This window comes from Hordeum vulgare, chromosome 1H (genome assembly GCF_904849725.1).
Source record: "Hordeum vulgare subsp. vulgare chromosome 1H, MorexV3_pseudomolecules_assembly, whole genome shotgun sequence".
In the NCBI taxonomy this organism is placed as follows: domain Eukaryota; kingdom Viridiplantae; phylum Streptophyta; class Magnoliopsida; order Poales; family Poaceae; genus Hordeum; species Hordeum vulgare.
The window spans coordinates 278395338-278418338 of NC_058518.1; the positions used below are offsets into that span (position 1 = coordinate 278395338).

General features: G+C 46.9%; 1 protein-coding gene across 4 annotated transcripts; it reads right to left on the reverse strand.

Annotated features, from left to right (window-relative positions):
* Positions 1-21013: 21013 nt before the first annotated feature.
* On the reverse strand, positions 21014-22627 carry LOC123409615 (protein G1-like5). 4 transcript variants are annotated; one of them, XM_045102490.1, is made up of 2 exons: positions 22379-22627; positions 21014-22033 (listed from the first exon to the last, which is right to left on the reverse strand). In XM_045102490.1, exon 2 carries the CDS (start codon positions 22027-22029, stop codon positions 21409-21411), a length of 621 nt encoding a protein of 206 aa, XP_044958425.1. In that variant the 5' UTR covers positions 22030-22033; positions 22379-22627; the 3' UTR covers positions 21014-21408. The 4 variants fall into 4 exon arrangements, with proteins under 4 accessions (XP_044958425.1, XP_044958420.1, XP_044958408.1 ...); XM_045102485.1 differs by having other exon boundaries at positions 22278-22627; XM_045102473.1 differs by having other exon boundaries at positions 22288-22626.
* Positions 22628-23001: the final 374 nt, after the last annotated feature.

Below are 23001 nucleotides of genomic sequence, written 5' to 3' on the forward strand. Positions count from 1 at the left end.
TTTTGAGCTAGTTGATTTTGCTCTATGTGCTTCACTTATATCTTTTAGAGCACGGCGGTGTGTGGCTTGGTAGTTGATCTATGCTATGAAAGTAGTCTCAAAAGGGGTAGTTATCCAAAGGGATATGAAAACTTCCACCTTCATGTGCATTGAATAAGTTAGAGAAGTTTGATTCATCTCAATTAGTTTTGAGTTGTGGTTGTGGTAATATTGAAGTTATGCTAGTAAGGTGTTGTGGATCTAGAAATACTTGTGTTGAAGTTAGTGATTCCCTTAGCATGCATGTATGGTGAACCGCTATGTGATGAAATCTGAGCATGATTAGTCTATTGATTGTCATCCTTTGTGTGGTGGTCGGGATCGCGCGATGGTTTATACCTACCAACCCTTCCCCTAGGAGTATGCGTTGAATGCTTTGTTTCGATTACTACTAAAACTTTTGCAACAAGTATATGAGTTCTTCATGACTAATGTTGAGTCCATGGTTTAGATGCACTTTCACCTTCCACCATCACTATCTTCTTAGTGTCATGCAACTTTTGTCGGTGCACAAAACCCACTATTAGCCTCCCTCAAAACAGCCACCATACCTACCTACTATGGCTTTTTCAAAGTCATTCCGAGATATATTGCCATGCAACTACCACCATGACATGTGCCACCACTTCTACATTGGCATTGCATGATCGTAAGATAGCTAGCATGATGTTTCCATTAATGTCTATGCCATGCTAGATCATTGTCACGGTACACTACCGAAGGCATTCCATATAGAGTCATCGTTGCTCTAAGCTTTGAGTTGGAAGTGTGATGATCATCATTGATGGAGCATTGTCCCATGTGAGGAAATAAAAGAGGCCAAAGATGCCCACCAAAAAAAGAGAGGCCAAAGAGCCCACCCAAAAAAAGAATGATGAGAGAAAAAGAGAGAAGGGACAATGCTACTATCCTTCCACACTTGTGCTTATTAAGCACCATGATCTTCATAATTGAGAGTCTCTCGTTTTGTCACCATCATATAGCTAGTGGGAAATTTTCATAATATAACTTGGCTCGTATATTCCAATGATAGGCTTCCTCAAATTTGCCTTAGGTCTTCGTGAGCAAGCAAGTTGGATGCACACCTACTAGTTTTCTTTAAGAGCTTTCATATACTCTTAGCTCTAGTGCATCATTTGTATGGCAATCCCTACTCATTCACATTGATATCTATTGATGAGCATCTCCACAGCTCATTGATATGTCTAGTTAATGTGACCATCTTCTCCTTGTTTTTCTTGCAACCTCCACCACACTCCACACCACTTATAGTGCTAAAACCATGGCTCACGCTCATGTATTTCGTGAGAGTTGAAAAGGTTTGAGAAAGTAATGGTGTGAAAACAATTACTTGGACAATACCAGGGTTGTGCATGATTTAAATTCGTTGTGCAATGATGATAGGGCATAGGCAGACTATATGCTTTTGTAGGGATAACTTTCTTTTGGCCTTGTTATTTTGAAAGTTCATAATTACCTTGCTAGTTTTCTTGAATTATTATTGTTTCCACGTCAATAGCAAACTATTGTTTTGAATCTAATGGATCTGAACGTTCACGTTACATAAGAGGAGTTACAAAGGACATCTATGCTAGGTAGCATGAAAGCATCAAAATTTCATTATTTAACACTTCCCTACTCGAGGACGAGCAAGAGTTAAGCTTGGGGATGCTTGATACGTCTCAAACGTATCTATAATTTTTGATGGTTTCATGCTATTATCTTGTCATCTTTGGATGTTTTATGTACGTTTTATATCTTTTTGGGGTCTAACTTATTAATTCAGTGCCAAGTGCCAGTTCTTGTTTTTTCTGTGTTTTCGGCTCTTTTCACATCTGATTTTGGAACGTAGTCCAAACGGAATAAAATCCCCGAAATAATTTTTTCCCGAACGGAAGAAGATCACGGGGCTTGAGGGCCAGGCCAGGAGAGCTACAGGGGGCCACAAGCCCTGTAGCCGCCACCAAGGGGCGGCTAGCAGGCTTGCGGCCTCCCTGGCGCCCCCTGACCTAGCTCCTTCGCCTATATATTCCCTAAAATACAGAAAAAAATCAAGGAATCCACGAAAACACTTTCCCGCCGCCGCAAGCTTCCGTTTCCGCGAGATCTCATCTGGAGACCCTTCCCGGTGTCCTGCCGGAGGGGACTTTGGAGTTGGAGGGCTTCTACATCAACATCATCGCCCCTCCAATGACTCGTGAGTAGTTCACTTCAGACCTACGGGTCAGTAGTTAGTAGCTAGATGGCTTCATCTCTCTCTTGGATCTTCAATACAAAGTTCTCCATGATCTTCATGGAGATCTATCCGATGTAATCCTCTTTGGCGGTGTGTTTGTCGAGATCCAATGAATTGTGGATTTGTGATGAGATTATCTATGATATGTATTTGAGTCTTTGCTGATTTCTTATATGCATGATTTGATATCCTTGTAAGTCTCTCCGAGTCTTGGGTTTTGTTTGGCCAACTAGATCTACGATTCTTGCAATGGGAGAAGTGCTTGGTTTTGGGTTCATACCGTGTGGTGACCTTTCCCCGTGACAGTAGGGGCAGCAAGGCACACATCGTGTAGTTGACATCAAGGGTAACAAGATGGGTTTTGTCGTACATATGAGACTGTCCATCTACATCATGTCATCTTGCTTAAGGTGTTACTCTGTTCTTTTGGACTTAATACACTAGATGCATGCTGGATAGCGGTCGACGTGTGGAGTAATAGTAGTAGATGCAGAAAGTATCGGTCTACTTGTTTTGGACGTGATATCATTGCCATAGATGACGTCACGACTTTGTGCGGTTCTATCAATTGCTCGGTAGTAATTTGTTCACCCACCGTCTACTTGCTTTCATGAGAGAAGCCACTAGTGAACACTACGGCCCCCGGGTCTATTCACACCTATCGTTTCCACTTTGTTACTTTGTTGCTTTCAGTTCTCACTTGGCAAACAATCTACATGGGATTGACAACCCCTTCATAGTGTTGGGAGCAAGCTTTTTGTGTTTGTGCAGGTACTTGTGATATTCCTTTGCTGGATCGATACCTTGGTTCTCAAAACTGAGGGAAATACTTACCACCGCTGTGCTACATCACCCTTTCCGCTTCGAGGGAACACCAGCGCAAGGCTCCAAGGCCACGGGGAAATCCTTTGCATATTTGCCTAGGAAGTCCCTAAAGGCGTATCCGTAGCAGAAGGATTCCTGGTGCGGTTGCTGAGGAGAATCAAGACAAGAATAGTCTCCCATCAACACGTGTTTCTGGCGCCGTTGGAAGGTCTTTTGTTGCAGTAGTAGGCACTCTTCTTCTTTTTATGCAGATATCTGGCAGTGTTTTGCACGTATAGAAAGTTCTCTGAGATGATTTTTCTCTTCGAGAACTAACTTTGGCAATGGTCAATCAAGTTGTGTTGTTTTAGTGCTAGTCATCGAGCGAGGAGCTTTGTGAAGATCTTTACCACACAATGAAGTAGCGAGATTGGTTTGAAGTCCAGTAGTTTCTAGACTCCATGAGATTTTGGGATTGGTACCAATGATGGCCTTGTTCACCCTGTCTAGGCCTCTGCCGTCCATGCGGTGTAGTTGTTGAAGATCTTCCAATACATCCCACTTGGTGATCTCCCAACATGCCCTCAAAAAGCCACCCGAGAAACTATCTGGTCCCGGCACCTTCTCCGCGGGCATGTCGTCAATGGCCTCTTTTACCTCCTGTATGGTGAACTATGCTTCCAAGTCATCCATCTCTACATGGTTGAGATCAAGATCATCCTAGTTGATAGTTGTCGGTGCACTAAAGACTGGGGTCTCTAGTGCCCCAAACTTGTGCACGGGCGCGAAGAACCCCTGCCGCCAGGGCATGACAGAGTCCAGATGAGACGCACCCCCAAGATATCCAAGGCCCTGGCAAGCCTGCCTTGCCGGGAAGACACCCAAGGCCACATCCGTTTAATGGACGTGATGAACGTACCTAGCACAAGACCCCAGCAAGCCTCTCTCGCTGGGAAGACAGCGAAAGCCCTTTTTGGGAGATCGACCAAGAAGACGGTTATCATCGTTGTAAACGAACAACAATAGAATACTTAATACGATCAGATGAGCATGATGTAGGGTTTTAAGCGTAAGCAGCCTGAACCTGGGTAAAAGGCTTGCCGGGTGTTGATCGTTAGGTTTGCTCTTGACGTTGTTTTTCCCCCCCTACGATCACGAGGGTACCACGTTGATCCCCATAGGTGTCGACCTAGCATCGCCGACATCTTTGGCACGCCAGGTAGGGGAAGATTGCGTTAATCTAACCTAGCCTTCAGCGCACCACCTCTTCTTCGTCACCATGGCACCCAAGAGGAGGGGCGCTCCGACGACCAACGCTCCTGTACCCAGTCCTCCGGCCCCGGCGGGGGAGGAGAAGGTGCGGGCACAGGACAAGAAGGCGGAGGCCCCGAACTTCCGCAACATTCTGGAGAGCAAACCCAGGCGAGTGGAGTCGCCCACGGCCGTGGCGATCATCCTCCCCCTGGTATGTCGAAGGACACGGCCGCGCGACCAGCTGACAGTGCGGCCATGTCCAAAGACGTGCCGGCGCCTTTCAAGGCGCCCACGCGATCCCACACATCACGGTCTTCTCGGGCCACGCAAGACGGATCGCCCGGGGAGGGTGGCGATCCGCAACCACCTAAGGGGACCCCTGGACCCCGTTCTCAAGGTACGCCGAGCAGGCATACCCGCTCTGCTATGGCGCGGGCTGGCGAGCCACCGCGTGACCAATAGGGAGATCCTTCTAACACGGTTAGAAGTGAGAGCCCCTTGAGGTCTTCTCACATCTCGCCGCCGCCCGCACCGTTAGAAGCACTGAAGCGGGCTCAGCTACTCCTCGATTTGCCTCCACCAACGGACAAGAAAAGGGAGTGGAGGGCTACCATCTAGAGCCTCCTCGCAGTCCCCGATGGAGACCAGCCGCGGCAGGAAGGGACTCGAAGCAACCCTCCAGCAAACACGCTCGGGACCGTGCCGAGAAGACAGGGGCTCCCACCGCCACCGTGCACTCTCCTCCACGACGGCGGGAACGGGTCATCGTCTCTGACGACTCGACCGGGTCTTCAGACCCCCGCCATCGCCGTGATAAGCGGGACATTCTCCGCGAGCGTTGGGAGGAAGACGCCCGCACCCTCATCGAGCGGCGGCACGAGACGCGCCGTCAATAAGATATGCACGCTGGGACCGCCGCTGGCGCACCGGTTTCGGGGTATCGTGTCAACCTACCTTACGAGGTACGCTGTCGAGCGTTTACCCGCGAATTACGGCGCGTCCAGTGACCCATCTCCCGTACTTTCAAACCGGAGATCCCGGAAATGTATGATGGCAAGACCCATCCGTCGGAGTTCCTCAGCATCTACACCATCGCGGTGCAGGCTGCCGGGGGACGAGACGAGAAGATACTGGCCAACTACTTCCCGTTGGTGCTCAAGCCCAACGTCAGGTCGTGGTTGATGCACCTCCCCAAGAACTCCATTTCCTCCTAGAAGGAATTGTGCCAGGACTTTATTGGCACCTTTACTGGCGGCCACCGAGCTCCTGGTCAGGAAAGTGGCTTGCAAATCATCCCCCAGAAGGAGGGTGAACCCCTGCGCAAGTACATCCAGAGGTTCAGCCGCATCCAACACAACATCCCGGACATCCACACAGTTGCCGTCATCATCGCGTTCCATCAGAACGTGCGCAATCGGAAGATGCGCGAAGAGTTGGCGATGAACAGAGTCCGCGATGTCGCCGAGCTTTATGCTGTGGCGGATAGGTGCGCTCGTGCAGAAGAAGGGAGGAGGCTTCTCGGCGAGAATGCCGGTGTTGAAGCCGACTCCAAAGACGAAGATGCCGACGTCCCCGCCAAGAGGGGAAAGCGGCATAATAAGAAGCAGAACGGTATAACCATGTTTGCCGTTAAGGCGACTGGTGACGCCGACTCCGCCAAGAAGGCAAAAGCCAAGGCCCCCGGCAAGGATGCGGCCAGGTGCGGCTCCTGCCAGGCCTTGGCGGCGGCTGATAAACCGGATAGCTCCGTCGCCCAGTACTGCAAGATCCACAACACCAAAGGCCATGACCTCCAGCACTGCCGGCAAGTCGAACAGCTTGCCGAGAGGCAGCGAGCCGAATACCAAAGGCGCGACAAAGAGAAGGCCCAGCAAGGTGGCGAAGGGTTAGGCAGGAAGAAGGGCGCCCAAGGGAGCCACCCTGGCAAGTTCAAGGGCAAGAAAGCAAGGCCCGCGCAACCATGAGAGAAGATAGAGGAGGAGGAGGATGAAGACTGCGCAACGACGACTCCAGCAACCACGAATTCTAGAGGGCAACAGACATGATCTGCCTTGAAGGAGGCGCCTCGGTGCATTCTTCCCAACGCCAGCTCAAGAAGTGGGCACGTGAAGTGATTGCGGCAGAGCCCTCCATCGGCGCCCGCAAACCCTTGAGATGGTCGCAGACACCGTTCATTTTCGACTTTGAGGACCACCCAGACCGTGTCACTGCGGTCGGGTGCTTTCCATTGTTGGTGTCACCGACAATCCGCAACCTCAGAGTGAAGAAAATGTTGGTAGATGGGGGGCCGACCTGAATCTCATTTCCCTCGATGTAATCCAGAAGTTGCAGACCCCTGATGAAGACCTTGAGGACACACGCGCGTTCCAAGGGATCAACCCCGGGAAGATCCAGCCCAAGGGAAAGATCACGTTGCCGGTGACTTTCAGCACCGACCAGAATTACCGGACGGAGAAGGTCGTCTTGGATGTTGCCGATAACCAGTTCCCGTACAATGGGATCCTGGGGCGTCCCGCATTGGCCAAGTTCATGGTGGCCTCGCACTATGCCTACGGTACCCTGAAGATGCCTGGCCCGATCGGCATCGTCATCGTCCGTGCCGACAAGAAGGACGCGCTCCGATGCACGGACCGCCTCCACCGGGAGGCCATGGCGGCGCCCATTGCCAAGGTCCCTTCTTCGTCGCCCCCGGCAGGGACCCCAAGAGAGAAGAAGGACGCCGAGGGAGCTTCCCGCACTGACCCCGGCAAGCGCACCTCGTTGGAGTGATGTGCTACCGGCAAGGACGTACCTGAAAGCTCCACCACACGAGGCAAAAGGTCCAGGGCCGCTCCGCCTGAGACCAAGATAGTGCCAGCTAAGGAAGACGGCTCGGGCGGAACTTTCAACATCAGTTCCACCCTCGACAACAAACAGAAAAGCGTGCTCATCGCCTTCCTGCGGGAAAATCTTGATGTGTTTGCCTGGAAATCGTCAGATATTCCTGGCGTTCCCAGGAGGTGATTGAGCACGACCTTGCCGTCTGTCCTGGAGCGATAATAGTTCATTGTCGAGGAAATCAAGAAGCTAGAAGCGGCCGGCCTGGTCAGGGGGTCATCCATCCCACATGGTTGGCCAATCCAGTCGTTGTGCGCAAGGCAAGTGGAAAATGGTGGCTTTGTATTGACTTCACTGACCTCAATAAAGCATGTCCCAAAGATCCATTTCCCTTGCCGCGCATCGACCAGATTGTCGACTCCACTGCCGACTGTGACCTTCTGTCCTTCCTTGACGCCTACTCCGGTTACCACCAGATCTACAAGGCCGAGGAAGATGAGGAGAAGACCGCGTTCATCACTCCATGTGGCACGTACTACTTTGTACGGATGCTCTTTCGGTTGATGAATGCTAGCTCGACTTTCGCAAGGGTGATCCAAATCGGTTTTGAACCCCAACTCCACAGAAATCTGGAAGCCTATATGGATGACATAGTGGTCAAAACCAAGGACAGATCCACCCTTGTGCCAGAACTGGAAGAAACATTTGCCAATCTGTGCAAAATCAACCTCAAGCTCAACCTCGACAAATGCGTCTTCGGCGTCCCGTCTGGCAAGCTTCTTGGGTTCTTCGTGTCCCAACGTGGGATCGAAGCCAATCCCGACAAGATCAAGGACATCGAACAGATTGAGGCGCCGAAGCGCGTTAAGGATGTGCGACGCCTAGCAGGATGTGTAGCTGTCCTGAGCCGATTCATCTGCAAGTCCGCTGAACGCGCCCTGCCTTTCTTCAAAATCTTGAAAAAGGCGGGACCAATGAAATGGACTCCTGAGGCGGAAGTCGCACTATAAGACTTGAAGAAATACCTCTCCTCCGCATCCGTACTGGTGGCCCCTAGACCCCAAGAGCCACTGCTCTTGTATCTAGCAGCAACCAATCAGGTGGTCAGTGCTGCCTTGGTGGCATAGCGGGAGGAAGACGATGAAGCCCCGACGAAGGCAACACCACTCGATGAGGATGAGCGTGATGACAAGTGAGAGCTCCTCGCTGTGGCAGAGGACGACCAAGAGAAATCCTCGCCAACCAGCGGACCTGTACAAAAGAAGAAGTTCGTGGAACGCCTAGTCTATTTCGTCAGCTCCCTCCTACAAGGGGCCAGAACGAGATATTCCAGGGTGCAGAAATTGCTTTTTGGCCTCCTCATGGCCTCAAGGAAGCTGTGTCACTACTTTCAATAACATGAGATTACCGTCGTCACTCGCTTCCCACTGCAGAGGGTTCTGCGAAACCCCGACGCAACCGGCAGGATAGTAGAGTGGGCGTTGGAATTGTCCATCTTCGGCCTCAAGTTTGAGAGCACTTCAACCATACAGAGCAGGGCCTTAGCGGAGTTCATTGCTGAATGGACCCCAATGCCAGACGAAGAAATACCAGAATCAACCCTCCCGGGGAAGGAATCAACTCAAGAATGGGTCATGTACTTTGATGGAGCGTTCTCCCTCCAGGGCGCTGATACGTCCATTTTGCATCATGCTTTCATGTTGATATTTATTGCTTCTTGGGACATTATTCCACTTCATGGGACAATACTTATGCCTTTTCTCTCTTATTTTGCAAGGTTTACATGAAGAGGGACAATGCTGACAGCTGGAATTCTGGGCTGAAAGTGGAGCAAGATTGAGATACCTATTCTGCGCAACTCCAAACGCCGTAAAAATCAACGAGGATTTTTTTCCGGATTTATAAAAAATACTGGGCCGAAGAAGCGCCAGAGCGGCGCCAGCAGGTGGCCCCAAGCCTACTAGGCGCGGCCACCCCCTGGCCATGCCTAGGGGGCTTGTGGGCACCCTGCTGGCCCACTGGCCCCCCTCTTCTGCTATATGAAGGGTTTCGCCTCGAAAAAAAATCAAGGAGGAGCTTTTTCGTGGATTCGCCGCCGCCACAAGGCAGAATTTGAGCAGAACCAATCTATAGCTCCGGCAGGACGATCCTACCGCGGAAACTTCCCTCCCGGAGGGGGAAATCGTCGCCATCGTCATCACCAACACTCCTATCATCGGAGGGGACTCATCACCATCAACATATTCATCAGCACCATCTCATCTCCAAACCCTAGTTTATCACTTGTAACCAATCTCCATCTCGCGACTCCGGTTGGTACTTGTAAGGTTGCTAGTAGTGTTGATTACTCTTTGTAGTTGATGCTAGTTGGATTATTTGGTGGAAGAGTTTATGTTCAGATCCTTAATGCTACTCATTACCTCTCTGGTCATGAATATGATTATGCTTTGTGAGTAGTTACTTTTGTTCCTGAGGACATGGGATAAGTCATGCTAATAGTAGTCATGTGAATTTGGTATTCGTTCGATATTTTGATGTGTTGTATGTTGTTTTTTCCTCTAGTGGTGTTATGTGAACGTCGACTACATAACACTTCACCATTATTTGGGCATAGAGGAAGGCATTGGGAAGTAGTAAGTAGATGATGGGTTGCTAGAGTGATAGAAGCATAAACCCTAGTTTATGCGTTACTTTGTAAGGGGCTGATTTGGATCCACTAGTTTAATGCTATGGTTAGACTTTGTCTTAATTCTTCTTTCGTAGTTGCGGATGCTTGCGAGAGGGGTTAATCATAAGTGGGATGCTTGTCCAAGTAAGGGCAGTACCCAAGCGCTGGTCCACCCAAATATCAAACTATCAAAGTAACGAACGCGAATCATATGAACATGATGAAAACTAGCATGACAGAAATTCCCGTGTGTCCTCGGGAGCATTTTTCCTCCTATAAGACTTTGTCCAGGCTTTTCCCTTTCTACAAAAGGGATTGGGCCACTTGTCTGCACCGTTGCTACTTTTGTTACTTGTTGCTTGCTACGAATCATCTCACCGCACAATCACTTGTTACCGATAATTTCAGTGCTTGCAGATATTTCCTTGCTGAAAACCACTTGTCAGATCCTTGTGCTCCTCGTTGGGTTCGACACTCTTACTTATCGAAAGGACTACGATTGATTCCCTATACTTGTGGGTCATCAAGACTCTTTTCTGTCGCCGTTGCCGGGGTGTGAAGCGCCTTTGGTAAGTGGAACTTGGTAAGGAAACATTCATATAGTGTGCTAAAATTTATTGTCACTTGTCACTATGGATACTAATCCTTTGAGGGGATTGTTCGGGGTATCTTCACCTCGAACGGTAGCACAAATAGTTGCTCCTCAACTTGCTGCACCTACTGAAAATATTTTCTTTGAATTTCCTTCGGGTATGCTTGAGAAACTGTTGGCTAACCCTTTTACAGGAGATGGAACATCACATCCAGACTTGCATCTAATCTATGTAGATGAGGTTTGTGGTTTATTTAAGCTTCCAGGTTTGCCCGAGGATGAGGTCAAGAAGAAGGTCTTTCCTTTATCTTTGAAGGATAAGGCGTTGACATGGTATAGGCTATATGATGATACTGGATCATGGGACTACAATCGATTGAAATTGGAATTTCATCAAAAGTTTTATCCTATGCATTTAGTACATCGTGATCGGAATTATATTTATAATTTTTGGCCTCGTGACAGAGAAAGCATCGCTCAAGCTTGGGGGATGCTTAAATCAATGTTATATTCATGCCCCAACCATGAGCTCTCGAGAGAAATTATCATTCAGAACTTCTATGCTCGGCTTTCTCATGATGATCACACCATGCTTGACACTTCTTGTGCCGGTTCTTTTATGAAGAGAGATATTGACTTCAGATGCAATTTATTGGAGAGAATTAAATGCAACTCTGAAGATTGGGAGCTTGAATAAGGTAAGTAGTCAGGTATGAATTTCAAGTTTGATTGTGTTAAATCCTTTGTTGAAACAGATACTTGTAGTGCTTTTAGCGCTAAGTACGGACTTGACTCTGAGATAGTAGCTTCACTGTGTGAATCTTTTGCTGCTCATATTGATCACCCCAAAGAGAAGTGGTTTAAATATCATCCTCCTTTAGAAGTCAATGTAGTTAAACTCAATCCACTTGAAGAGAAAGTCATTGCCTATAATGATTCTATTGTCCCCAGTGCTTACATTGAGAAACCACCTTTCCCTGTTAGGATAAAGGATCATTCTAAAGCTTCAACTGTGATACGTAGAGGCTACATTAGAACACCTACACCCCTGAGCAAATTAGAGTTGAACCTAGCATTGCTATTATCAAAGATCTTCTGTCCGACGATGTTGAGGAACATAATATTCACTTCTGTGAAGATGCTGCTAGAATTGCTAAACCTCACGCTAGAGACAAACATAGGCATGTTGTTGGCATGCATGTTGTTTCTGTTAAGATAGGAGATCATTGTTATCATGGCTTATGTGACGTGGGTGCTAGTGTTAGTGCAATACATCAATCCTTATATGATGAAATCAAAGACGAGATTGCACATGTTGAGATAGAGCCTATTGATGTCATTATTCAGCTTGCCAATAGAGATACTATCTGCCATGTGGGAATTGTTAGGGATGTTGAAGTCTTGTGTGGTAAAACGAAGTATCCTGCTGATTTCCTCGTTCTTTCTACTGCACAAGATAGCTTTTGTCCCATCATATTTGGTAGACCTTTTCTCAATACCGTCAATGCTCATATTGTCACTGTTGGCTTTGAACATGTGTCACATGAGTTCAATTTCTCCAAGTTTGGTAGACAACCTCATGAAAAAGAGCTGCCTAGTAAGGATGAAACTATTGCCTTAGATTATATTGTCGTGCCTCCTACTGATCCCTTAGAGCAATACTTGCTTGAGCATGAAAATGATATGCATATGGATGAAAGGGATGAGATACATAGAGTTGTCTTAGAACAATATCCTATCCTTAAGAATAACTTGCTTGTTGAACTGCTTGGGGATCCACCCCCACCAAAAGGTGATCCTGTGTTCGAGCTTAAATAGTTGCCTGATACTCTTAAGTATGCTTATCTTGATAAAAAAAGAGATATATCCTGTTATAATTAATGCTAGCCTCTCAGAGCATGAAAAAAAGAAGTTACTAAAAACTCTGAGGAAGCACCATGCTGCTATTGGATATACTCTTGATGATCTTAAGGGCATTAGTCCCACTCTATGCCAGCACAAGATTAAAACCGATCCCCATTTCAAACCAGTTGTTGATCATCAAAGGAGATTAAATCCTAAGATGAAAGAAGTAGTGAGAAAAGAAATACTAAAGCTTCTGGAAGCGGGTATTATCTATCGTGTTTCTCATAGTGATTGGGTGAGTCCGGTGCATTGCGTCCCTAAGAAGGGAGGCATTACCGTTGTCCCTAATGATAAGGATGAATTGACCCCTCAGAGGATTATTACTGGCTATAGGATGGTGATCGACTTTAGGAAATTGAATAAAGCCACTAGGAAAGATCATTACCCTTTGCCTTTTATCGACCAAATGCTAGAAAGACTGTCTAAACACACACACTTCTGCTTTCTAGATGGTTATTCTGGTTTCTCACAAATACCAGTTGCACAATCTGATCAGGAGAAAACCACTTTCACCTGCCCTTTCGGTACCTTTGCTTATAGACGTATGCCTTTTGGCTTATGTAATGCACCTGCCACCTTTCAAAGATGTATGATGCCTATATTCTCTGACTTTTGTGAAAAGATTGTTGAGGTTTTCATGGATGACTTCTCCGTTTACAGGTCTTCCTTTGATGATTGCCTCAGCAACCTTGATCGAGTCTTACAGAGATGTAAAGACACCAACCTTGTCTTGAATTGGGAGAAGTGCCACTTTATGGTTAATGAAGGTTGATGCAATCGAGAAAATGCCATACCCCACAGATATCAGAGGTATAAGAAGTTTCCTTCATCATGCTGGTTTCTATAAAAGGTTCATTAAAGACCTCTCTAAGATTTCTAGGCCTCTTACCAATCTCTTGCAAAAGGAATATCCTTTTGCTTTTGACGATGATTGTGAGGAAGCCTTCGAAATACTTAAGAGGGCTTTGATCACTGCACCTATTGTTCAACCACTTGATTGGAACTTACCTTTTGAAATCATGTGTGATGCTAGTGATTATGCTGTTGGTGATGTCCTAGGGCAAAGAGTTGATAAGAAGTTGAATTTTATTCACTATGCTAGTAAAACTCTAGATAGTGCCCAAAGAAACTATGCCATACGGAAAAGGAGTTTTTAGCGGTCGTGTTTGCATGTGAAAAGTTCAGGTCTTACATAGTTGATTCCAAAGTCACTATTCACACTGATCACGCTGCTATTAAGTACCTCATGGAGAAGAAAGACGCTAAACCTAGACTTATCAGATGGGTTCTCTTGCTACAAGAGTTTGATTTGCACGTTGTTGACAGGAAGGGTGCTGATAACCCCGTAGCAGATAACTTGTCTAGGTTAGAGAACGTTCTTGGTGACCCACAACCTATTGATGATAGCTTTCCCGGTGAGCAATTGAATGTCATCAATGCTTCATGTAGTGCACCGTGGTATGCTGATTATGCAAACTATATCGTTGCCAAATATATACCGCCTAGTTTCACATACCAGGAAAAGAAGAAAATCTTATTTGACTTGAGACATTACTTTTGGGATGATCCTCACCTTTATAAGGAAGGAGTAGATGGTGTTATTAGATGTTGTGTACCTGAACATGAACAGGGACAGATTCTACAGAATTGTCACTGCGAGGCCTAGGGAGGACACCATGCGGGAGATAGAACTGCACACAAGGTATTGCAATCAAGTTTCTATTGGCCCACTCCCTTCAAGGATGCGCGAAAGTTTGTCTTGTCTTGTGACGAATGTCAAAGAGTAGGTAATATCGGTAAACGTCAGGAAATGCCTATGAACTATTCCCTTGTCATTGAACCATTTGATGTTTGGGGCTTTGATTATATGGGACCTTTTCCAAAATCCAACGGGTATACTCATATCCTAGTTGTTGTTGATTACGTCACTAAGTGGGTAGAAGCTATCCCCACTAGTAGTGCTGATCACGACACATCTATTAGGACGCTTAAAGAAGTTATCTTCCCTAGATTTGGAGTCCCTAGATATCTAATGACCGACGGTGGTTCACATTTCATTCATGGTGCTTTCCGTAAAACACTTGCTAAGTACGATGTCAACCATAGAATTGTGTCTCCCTACCACCCTCAGTCCAGTGGTCAAATAGAGCTAAGCAACAGAGAGATTAAACTAATTCTACAAAAGACTGTCAACAGGTCTAGAAAGAATTGGTCTAAGAAGCTCGATGATGCATTGTGGGCTTATAGAACTGCCTATAAGAATCCCATGGGCATGTCTCCGTACAAAATGGTGTACGGTAAAGCATGTCATTTACCTCTTGAGCTAGAGCATAAAGCTTATTGAGCAATCAAAGAGCTCAACTTTGATTTCAAACTTGCTGGTGAGAAGAGGCTATTTGACATTAGCTCGCTTGATGAATGGAGAACTCAGGCATATGAGAATGCCAAGTTGTTCAAAGTGAAGGTTAAGAGGTGGCATGATAAGAGGATACAAAAGCGTGAGTTCAATGTAGGTGATTATGTCTTGCTATATAATTCTCATCTAAGATTCTTTGCAGGCAAGCTTCCCTCTAAATGGGAAGGTCCCTATATTATTGAGAAAGTATATCGTTCCGGTGCTATCAAGATCAACAACACGGAAGGTAATTGTCCGAGAGTGGTAAATGGGCAGAGAATCAAACATTATATCTCAGGTACTCCCATAAATGTTGAAAGTAATATCATCAATACCATAACTCCGGAGGTATACCTAAGGGATGTTTATCAGCCTGTTTCAGACTCCGAAAACGAAGAGGTATGTGATTCGGTAAGAAAACAGATTCCAAAACTTTTCCAATAGGATTTTTCTCCGTTTTGGAATATTTGAAAAATACAAAAATTGGAAGTAGTCCAGAAAGTGCGCGAGGAGGCGACAAGCCTGCCAGGCGCGGCCCACCCCCTGGCCGCGCCTGGCTGGCTTGTGGCCACCTCGTGCGCCTCCCGGACTCCGTTTTCGTGCGGAGTACTCCTTCTGGTCTGGAAAAAAATCAATATATATTCTTCCGTTTGGTCTGACCCCTGTATCACGCAGATTTCCGCTGTTTTTCGTTTCGAGCCTGTTTCTGTTGCAGATCTAGATTGCTACGACTTCCCCAAAAGCTCCGAAGGACAAGATCTTCGAGAAGTTCATCAATCCCTACCTCACGGAGTGCTACAACACCCTCAATCTATCGAGATGCGTGAGGGGATGTTGCACATCCGTGATGTTGAGGGGCCCAAGAAGACCAGAAGCATGGAGATGAGGCTCGAAGCAATGGAGCAACAAGTCTTCAAGTGCCAGGGGATGGTGGAGCGTGGACTCAACGCCAACCACATGATGATCACGGAGTTCACCAACAAGCACAGGATTGTTGCCAATGCCATTGGGAAGCACCTCTCCAGGCTCTATGACAGGATTGATCAACTCCACGCCCAGATCTATGACCTGCAGAACCAAAACTGTGAGTATGAGTATAGATTTAAATCAATAAGGTTGGCTGCAGATTTGAGGATTCTGGAGACTCGTTCATCTTTCCATGATGGAGCAGCTATGCCTTGGAATACGGAGGATCAAACCCATATTACAACAACTCCACCACCATCACCTCCAAAGGGAGACAACTGAGCATGGGTATGGGCAATCCCCTTGGCTTTTACCAAGCTTGGGAGAGTTGCCCCGGTATCGTATCACCATCACATCTTTTGCCTTTACCTTTGTTTTAGTTTGTTCCTTTTTAGTTTTTGTTTCTCTAGTAGTTTAAAAGTCTTAGTGTTTTAGTCTTGAGTTTTGCATTGTGTCACCCCCGATGTATTCGAGCTCGTGAGCCATATAATAAAGAGTGTCTTAGTTGAAGGGCTTTGCCTCTTGCCATGATCAATAGAGTGAGAAAAGGACAAAAGCATGAAAGATCATGTAATGATCTTATGGGAAGTGATGGCTTCACATATAGAAAAGAATGTTGATTGAAACTTGTTGAGGGTAGACAAACGTAGACCTTGGTCATTGTTGCAATTAATAGGAAGTGATAAAGAAGGAGAGGTTCACATATAAATACATCATCTTTGACACCATCTATGATTGTGAATACTCACTAAACTATTGCATGCCTAAGAGTAGATGTTGGACAAGGAAGACAACATAATGAATTGTGTTTCCTTGGTTCCGAACAATGTTATATGATTAGAGATCCCTTAGCATGTGACGATTGCTTCCACCTCATATTAGCCAAAACTCCCGCACCAAGTAGAGATACTACTTGTGCATCCATAAACCTTCAACCTAGTTTTGCCATGAGAGTCCACCTTACCTACCTATGGATTGAATAAGATCCCTCAAGTAAGTTGTCATTGGTGCAAGCAATAAAAATTGCTCCCTGATATGTATGATCTATTAGTGTGTGGAAAATAAGCTTTGTACGAACCTGTGATGAGGAAGACATAAAAGCGACAGACTGCATAATAAAATTCTTTATCACAGGAGGCAATACAAAGTGACGTTCCTCCACACTCAGAGGACACACATCCAAACCTGAAAAGTGCATGACAACATCTGCTTCCCTCTGCGAAGGGCATATCTTGTAGCTTTACTTTTTGCCCGTGAAAGAGTCATGGTGATCTTCACCAATTCCTTGTTTCGCCTTTATCTTGGCTAACGTCACATGCTTGAGAAAGATCTATATTCATATGTCAACTTGGAAGTAAGTATTCATGAATTATTATTGTTGACATTACCCTTGAGGTAAGCAGTTGGGAGGCAAAACTATAAGCCCCTATCTTTCTCTGTGTCCAGCTGAAACTTTGATCTCATGAGTACCACGTGAGTTGTAGCAATTGTAGAGAATGAAAAGATGATTGAGTATGTGTATTTGATTTACAAGCTCTTATTTGACTCTTTCTGATGTTGTGATAAATTGCAATTTCTTCAATGACTACAGGCTATCGGTTGTTACTTCTCGGTAAGGTTCGTGATCCATGCTTTACTTTGTGAAGGAATTATCACTTTAGCATGAGAGATTATATGTTGGTATTGCTGTTCTGATCATGATCATGATGCATGCATGTTCGTATCTTGTTTTGTCGACACCTCTCTCCCCAAACATGTGGACATATTTATTGAGCTCGGCTTTCGCTTGAGGACAAGCGAGGTCTAAGCTTGGGAGAGTTGATACGTACATTTTGCATCATGCTTTCATGTTGATATTTATCGCTTCTTGGGCTGTTATTCCACTTCACAGTACAATACTTATGCTTTTCTCTCTTATATTGCAAGGTTTACATGAAGAGGGAGAATGCCGGCAGCTGGAATTATGAGCTGAAAGTGAAGCAAGTTTGAGATACCTATTCTGCGCAACTCCAAACGCCGTAAAAAAATCAACGAGGATTTTTTTCCGGATTTATAAAAAATACTGGGCCGAAGAAGCGCCAGAGGGGCGCCAACAGGTGGCCACAAGCCTGCTAGGCGCAGCCGTGCCTAGGGGGCTTGTCGGCAGCCTGCTGGCCCACTGCCCCCCCTCTTCTGCTATATGAAGTGTTTCTTCTGGAAAAAAAATCAAGGAGGAGATTTTTCGTGGATTCGCCGTCGACACGAGGCGGAACTTGAGTAGAACCAATCTAGAGCTCCGGTAGGACGATCCTGCCGGTGAAACTTCCCTTCCGGAGGGGGAAATCGTCGCCATCGTCATCACCAACACTCCTCTCATCGGAGGGGACTCATCACCATCAACATCTTCATCAGCACCATCTCATCTCCAAATCCTAGTCCATCACTTGTAACCAATCTCCATCTCGCGACTCCGATTGGTACTTGTAAGGTTGCTAGTAGTGTTGATTACTCTTTGTATTTGATGCTAGTTGGATTATTTGGTGGAAGATTTTATGTTCAGATCCTTGATGCTACTCATTACCTCTCTGGTCATGAATATGATTATGCTTTGTGAGTAGTTACTTTTGTTTCTGAGGACATGGGATAAGTCATGCTAATAGTAGTCATGTGAATTTGGTATTCGTTCGATATTTTGATGTGTTGTATGTTGTTTTTCCTCTAGTGGTGTTATGTGAACGTCGACTACATAACACTTCACCATTATTTGGGCCTAGAGGAAGGCATTGGGAAGTAGTAAGTAGATGATGGGTTGCTAGAGTGACAGAAGCTTAAACCCTAGTTTATGTGTTACTTTGTAAGGGGCTAATTTGGATCCACTAGTTTAATGCTATGGTTAGACTTTGTCTTAATTCTTCTTTCATAGTTGCGGATGCTTGCGAGAGGGGTTAATCATAAGTGGGATGCTTGTCCAAGTAAGGGAAGTACCCAAGCGCCGGTCCACCCACATATCAGACTATCAAAGTAACGAACGCCAATCATATGAACATGATGAAGACTAGCATGACAGAAATTCCCGTGTGTCCTCGTGAGCGTTTTTCCTCCTATAAGACTTTGTCCAGGCTTGTCCCTTGCTACAAAAGGGATTGGGCCACTTTGCTGCACCGTTGCTACTTTTGTTACTTGTTGCTTGCTACGAATCATCTCACTGCACAATCACTTGTTACCGATAATTTCAGTGCTTGCAGATATTTCCTTGCTGAAAACCACTTGTCAGATCCTTCTGCTCCTCGTTGGGTTCGACACTCTTATCGAAAGGACTACGATTGATCCCCTATACTTGTGGGTCATCAGGTGTCGGGGCTGGCGTGTTGCTGGTGCGCCTACCGGGGAGCATCTCAAGGTTGTGGATCTACTGCGAGGTTGCGGAAGTGAGTTGTAGCGAGCGGCGGAGTCGAAGAAGGCGACGGGGTCATCGGCGACCACCATGGGGGCGGCGGCCGACGGGCAGGCGGAAGTCGGGCGACGGCTGGTCGCGCGGAAGGGGAAATAATTGATGGTTGAGCGGTTGACGGGAGCAATGGGATTTTACACCTCTTTGAGTTGAAGATGTAAAAAATTTCATCTACATCATATGTTGGAATAACGATATTCAGGAATCTCCAACAGGCGTGCAAAATAAGCGCTGAGCTGCAAAATAAGTTCTTTTTGCGCGCTACCGCTCAGGGCGCTTCAGCGGAGGCTCAAGAACCACGCACGCGGCAAAACCAGTTCAGCGCACGGACGAAAACGACATCGTGCGCCGTTTATTTAATGTGCCCGCTCCCACGCGCTGCATACTCGAGCGCTCGCTTGCACCTCCACCTACCCATCGAGTCGTGGCAACGCCGCCGCCCGCGCCACCCATTTCTTTCGGCGATCATTCGGCGCTTCCCCGGCATATCCCCGCGTCGCCCCTGCTTCCTCCTTCTCTCTCTAGTCACCGCCGCCCCTCGCGCGCGGCAGTCGTCCGACGAACAGCGCCCGAGCGCCCACTGCCGCTCGTTGCCCGCAAGTTGTTCGACAAAACGCACGCAGTGTATGTACTGGATTCAACTACACATTTTTTACATGAATTTGATGCATGTTGTTTGTAGTTTTATAGCTTAGTTTAAATTAAACATTGTAGATGAGTTCCTCATATGATTCTTCCGAGGAAGAATTTAATATGGAAGAGGAGGATCTTGCAATGATCCTATAAAAAACCGAAGCACGATGGTTTGGTTATGGGTCGGCAGAAAATTTGGAGGGATATGATCGATGCTCACAATAGATAGATCGCGCACTATTTTACGGATAATTCCTTGTATCCCGAGTCGTACTTCCCGCATCGGTTTAGGATGAGCATCGAATTATTCAGACGCATTGCAGAGAAACTAGCAAGCCATGACCGGTTTTTTTAACAAAGAAGAAATGCCGCCGGATAGCTCGGGCATAGCACCTTTCAGAAGGTGACAGCCGCTTTACGTATGTTGGTATACGGTATGTTTGTGTTTGATTTTTTTTGTTTGCTTTTGTTTTGAATGTATATGTTGCATTTTACAACGTCTGCTGGAGCCAGTGAAGGCCGCTGCGTCAAAACAGGCAAAGAGCGTAACCCAAATTCAATTTAACGCAACCATCATTGGACGGCTGTTGAAGATGCTCTTAAAGATGCAAAAGTAGTTATTTTTCATCGTCCATTGTACTCCTTCTGTATCATAATATTTGTTGTTGGGAGAACTAATAGTATTTAGGAACACAGGGAGTAGATGCTCAAGAATCAACGAGTGAAAGCTTCGGAGAGACAAAACTTGTAAAAAACTGTACTCATAGTACATTAACCAGAGAAATCACATGTACCTGTATATTTATGCTTATTTTACCAATGAAAACTGAGGCTTTTCTAGTGCTGCATGTACATGTGTACTATGGGTGCAAAGCTGAAACTAGCAGAGGTGGCGGAGTAGATTGAGCGTACCTAGGCTGCTACCATTTCTGTATACATTCCGATTCAGCTGTTTTAGCCTGACAGAGACGCTGCAGGCAGAGGTGGTCAAGATAGCCTAGCCTAGCTACATGTGGTATTAGTAGTACTATTATTACCATAAAAAGCAATGCAAAAGCGCCCTAAAAGAGGCGTCGTATCATGTCCATCGCCCGTCCGTCCGTGACCCCTCCCCTCCCCAGAAGAACAGTACATTAGATTCCCCCAACTGGACCTGGACGACACACACTGACATGACTCCACGATCACACCTCCCACAAGATGCAACAGGACATCGATCACATTGCTCATCAATTGCAAGACCAAGAGATTGATCAACAACAAGATGCGAGAGGTTACAAGAGGACTAACAAATTAATTGTACCAAATCGATTACATAGAGGATTAAATCGAGGCATTGAGCTAGCTAGTTAGCTAAACATAGCATCAGCTCATCACAAACAACGCACAGTAGTAGAGGGTGGGGGAAATACCAGCGAATAGCAGGGATCATATGATCAAAGTTTGGAAATGATCCCATTAAAGAGTAGTAGACTAGTAGCTGGGTCTAGCAAGGGATGGATTCATAGAGGAATTTAATCCGCGCTTGCACTAGTAGGAGCGGACTAGCTAGCTAGGGACTTGTAGTAAGCAAGAGCTCGGTGGCTAGCCGGAGAGATGGTGGGAATACATGGGATACGTAGGGGAAGTCGTTGCAGCTAGCTAGCTCCGGCGGACGGAGGTCACTGGCTCAGGCCGCGGCGCCCGGAGGTGGCGGGGGCATCTGGTGGTACTGCTGGTGGCCGTTGCTGCTGCCTTCGAGGGAGGTGATGTCGGCAGAGCCGGGGTGGTGGGGTGGCTTCCGACGCTTCTTCTTGTCGTAGCTGACTCCGCGTGCGCGTGACTGGTGCTCCCGGACCTCGCGGAGGTAGAGCCGCACGGCCCGGGCGCCGAAGGGGTTGTTCTCCGGTCGCCCGCCGTTCTCCTCATAAGCGGCACGGAGGCGGCCGACGAGTGCGTCGAGGCTGCCCCATGCCTGCCGGAGAGGACACGGGCATGGCGCCGGCGGCACCGGGTGGCCGAAGAACGGGCACCCGGCGGCGTGTACCTTGGTCTTCCCGAACTGGTCGAGGTAGCGCAGGAACTCCAGCACGTGCGCGCCGCTGCACCGCGCCAGGGACAGCGGGGGACGGTGGTTCCGGAGGTACTGCCCGAACGTGTTCCAGTCCCGCCGCTTCTGCGACTCGTACCTGCTTGGTGACGGCGACACCACGGACCCTGACGACAGCGACGACACCACCGACGAAGGCCCCGATGTCGCGCCGGCGCTGCCGTCCGAGTGCGGGCTGTCCGGCTGTGGTACCAGGTCCATTGATCTGGCAACCAATCAAACCATGCAGATGGTCAGTATTCAGTAAGCACCAAACGCCCGATCCAGAGAGCGCGATAAGAAGAAGAATGGGAAATCTATTTAGGAGTTAGCGCGCGCACGCAGACGCTTCTTGGGGAGCCGTGGCGCGGTGGTCCTATGGAGCAAGTTGAGAGAGAGTGGTGGTATCTAGACTATAAATAATGCTCTACTCCATCCCAGACGAGAGTGCAAGAGCAGCTTGCATTCACCTCACCTCACCTCACGTTGCTAGCTGCTCCTGTCTCGCGGCAGCTGGTGAAGAATAGGAGAGACGCAGCTAGGTAGGACTGTAGCGGAGAACAAATCTCACCCCCAAGATCGATCGAGATATCACTATCCGAAGCCACAACTAAGTAACCGATGCGGGATATGGCTGGGAGCTGCAGCTACATGCTGGGACGCCGATGGAAGGGGAGAATGGTAGGGCTGAGAAAGCGAAGCTTGGGGTTGAGTATTAATGGTGTGGCTACCTAGCCAGCTCTTGAAGAGAAGGAAGGAGGAGGGGTGGCTGGTGAATGGGCCGGGGAGGAGACAGTGGGAGGTGAAAGGTGATGTGACGGGATGGATGGACCGGCGAAAAGTTAGAAAATGGGCGGTGAAATATCGTCTGTACGGCTGGAGGATTTTAAATGAAAATGTTGAGTTGAAGGGGGGAGGAGGAATGGCGCACGTATACAGCCGTTGGAATTATGTATCTGTTGAATTCTATATACTCACTTTGTTTTCATTTACTTCACATATTCGCTTTTATCTGAAGTTAAATTTCAATAAATCAATATCATTAGATTTATCCTTAAATATGTTTTCACATTATATACATATGTTGTTGTAAATAATTATATTGTTCTCTGTAAACTTATCCAAACTTTATAAAGTTTGACTTTGGTCAAAGCCAATATGCCAACTAAATAAAAATTAAAGTGATCCCAATAT

Bases quoted from the DNA above. Each gene is read 5' to 3' on its own strand.
- LOC123409615 (XM_045102490.1), bottom strand. From the start codon at position 22,029: ATGGACCTGGTACCACAGCCGGACAGCCCGCACTCGGACGGCAGCGCC.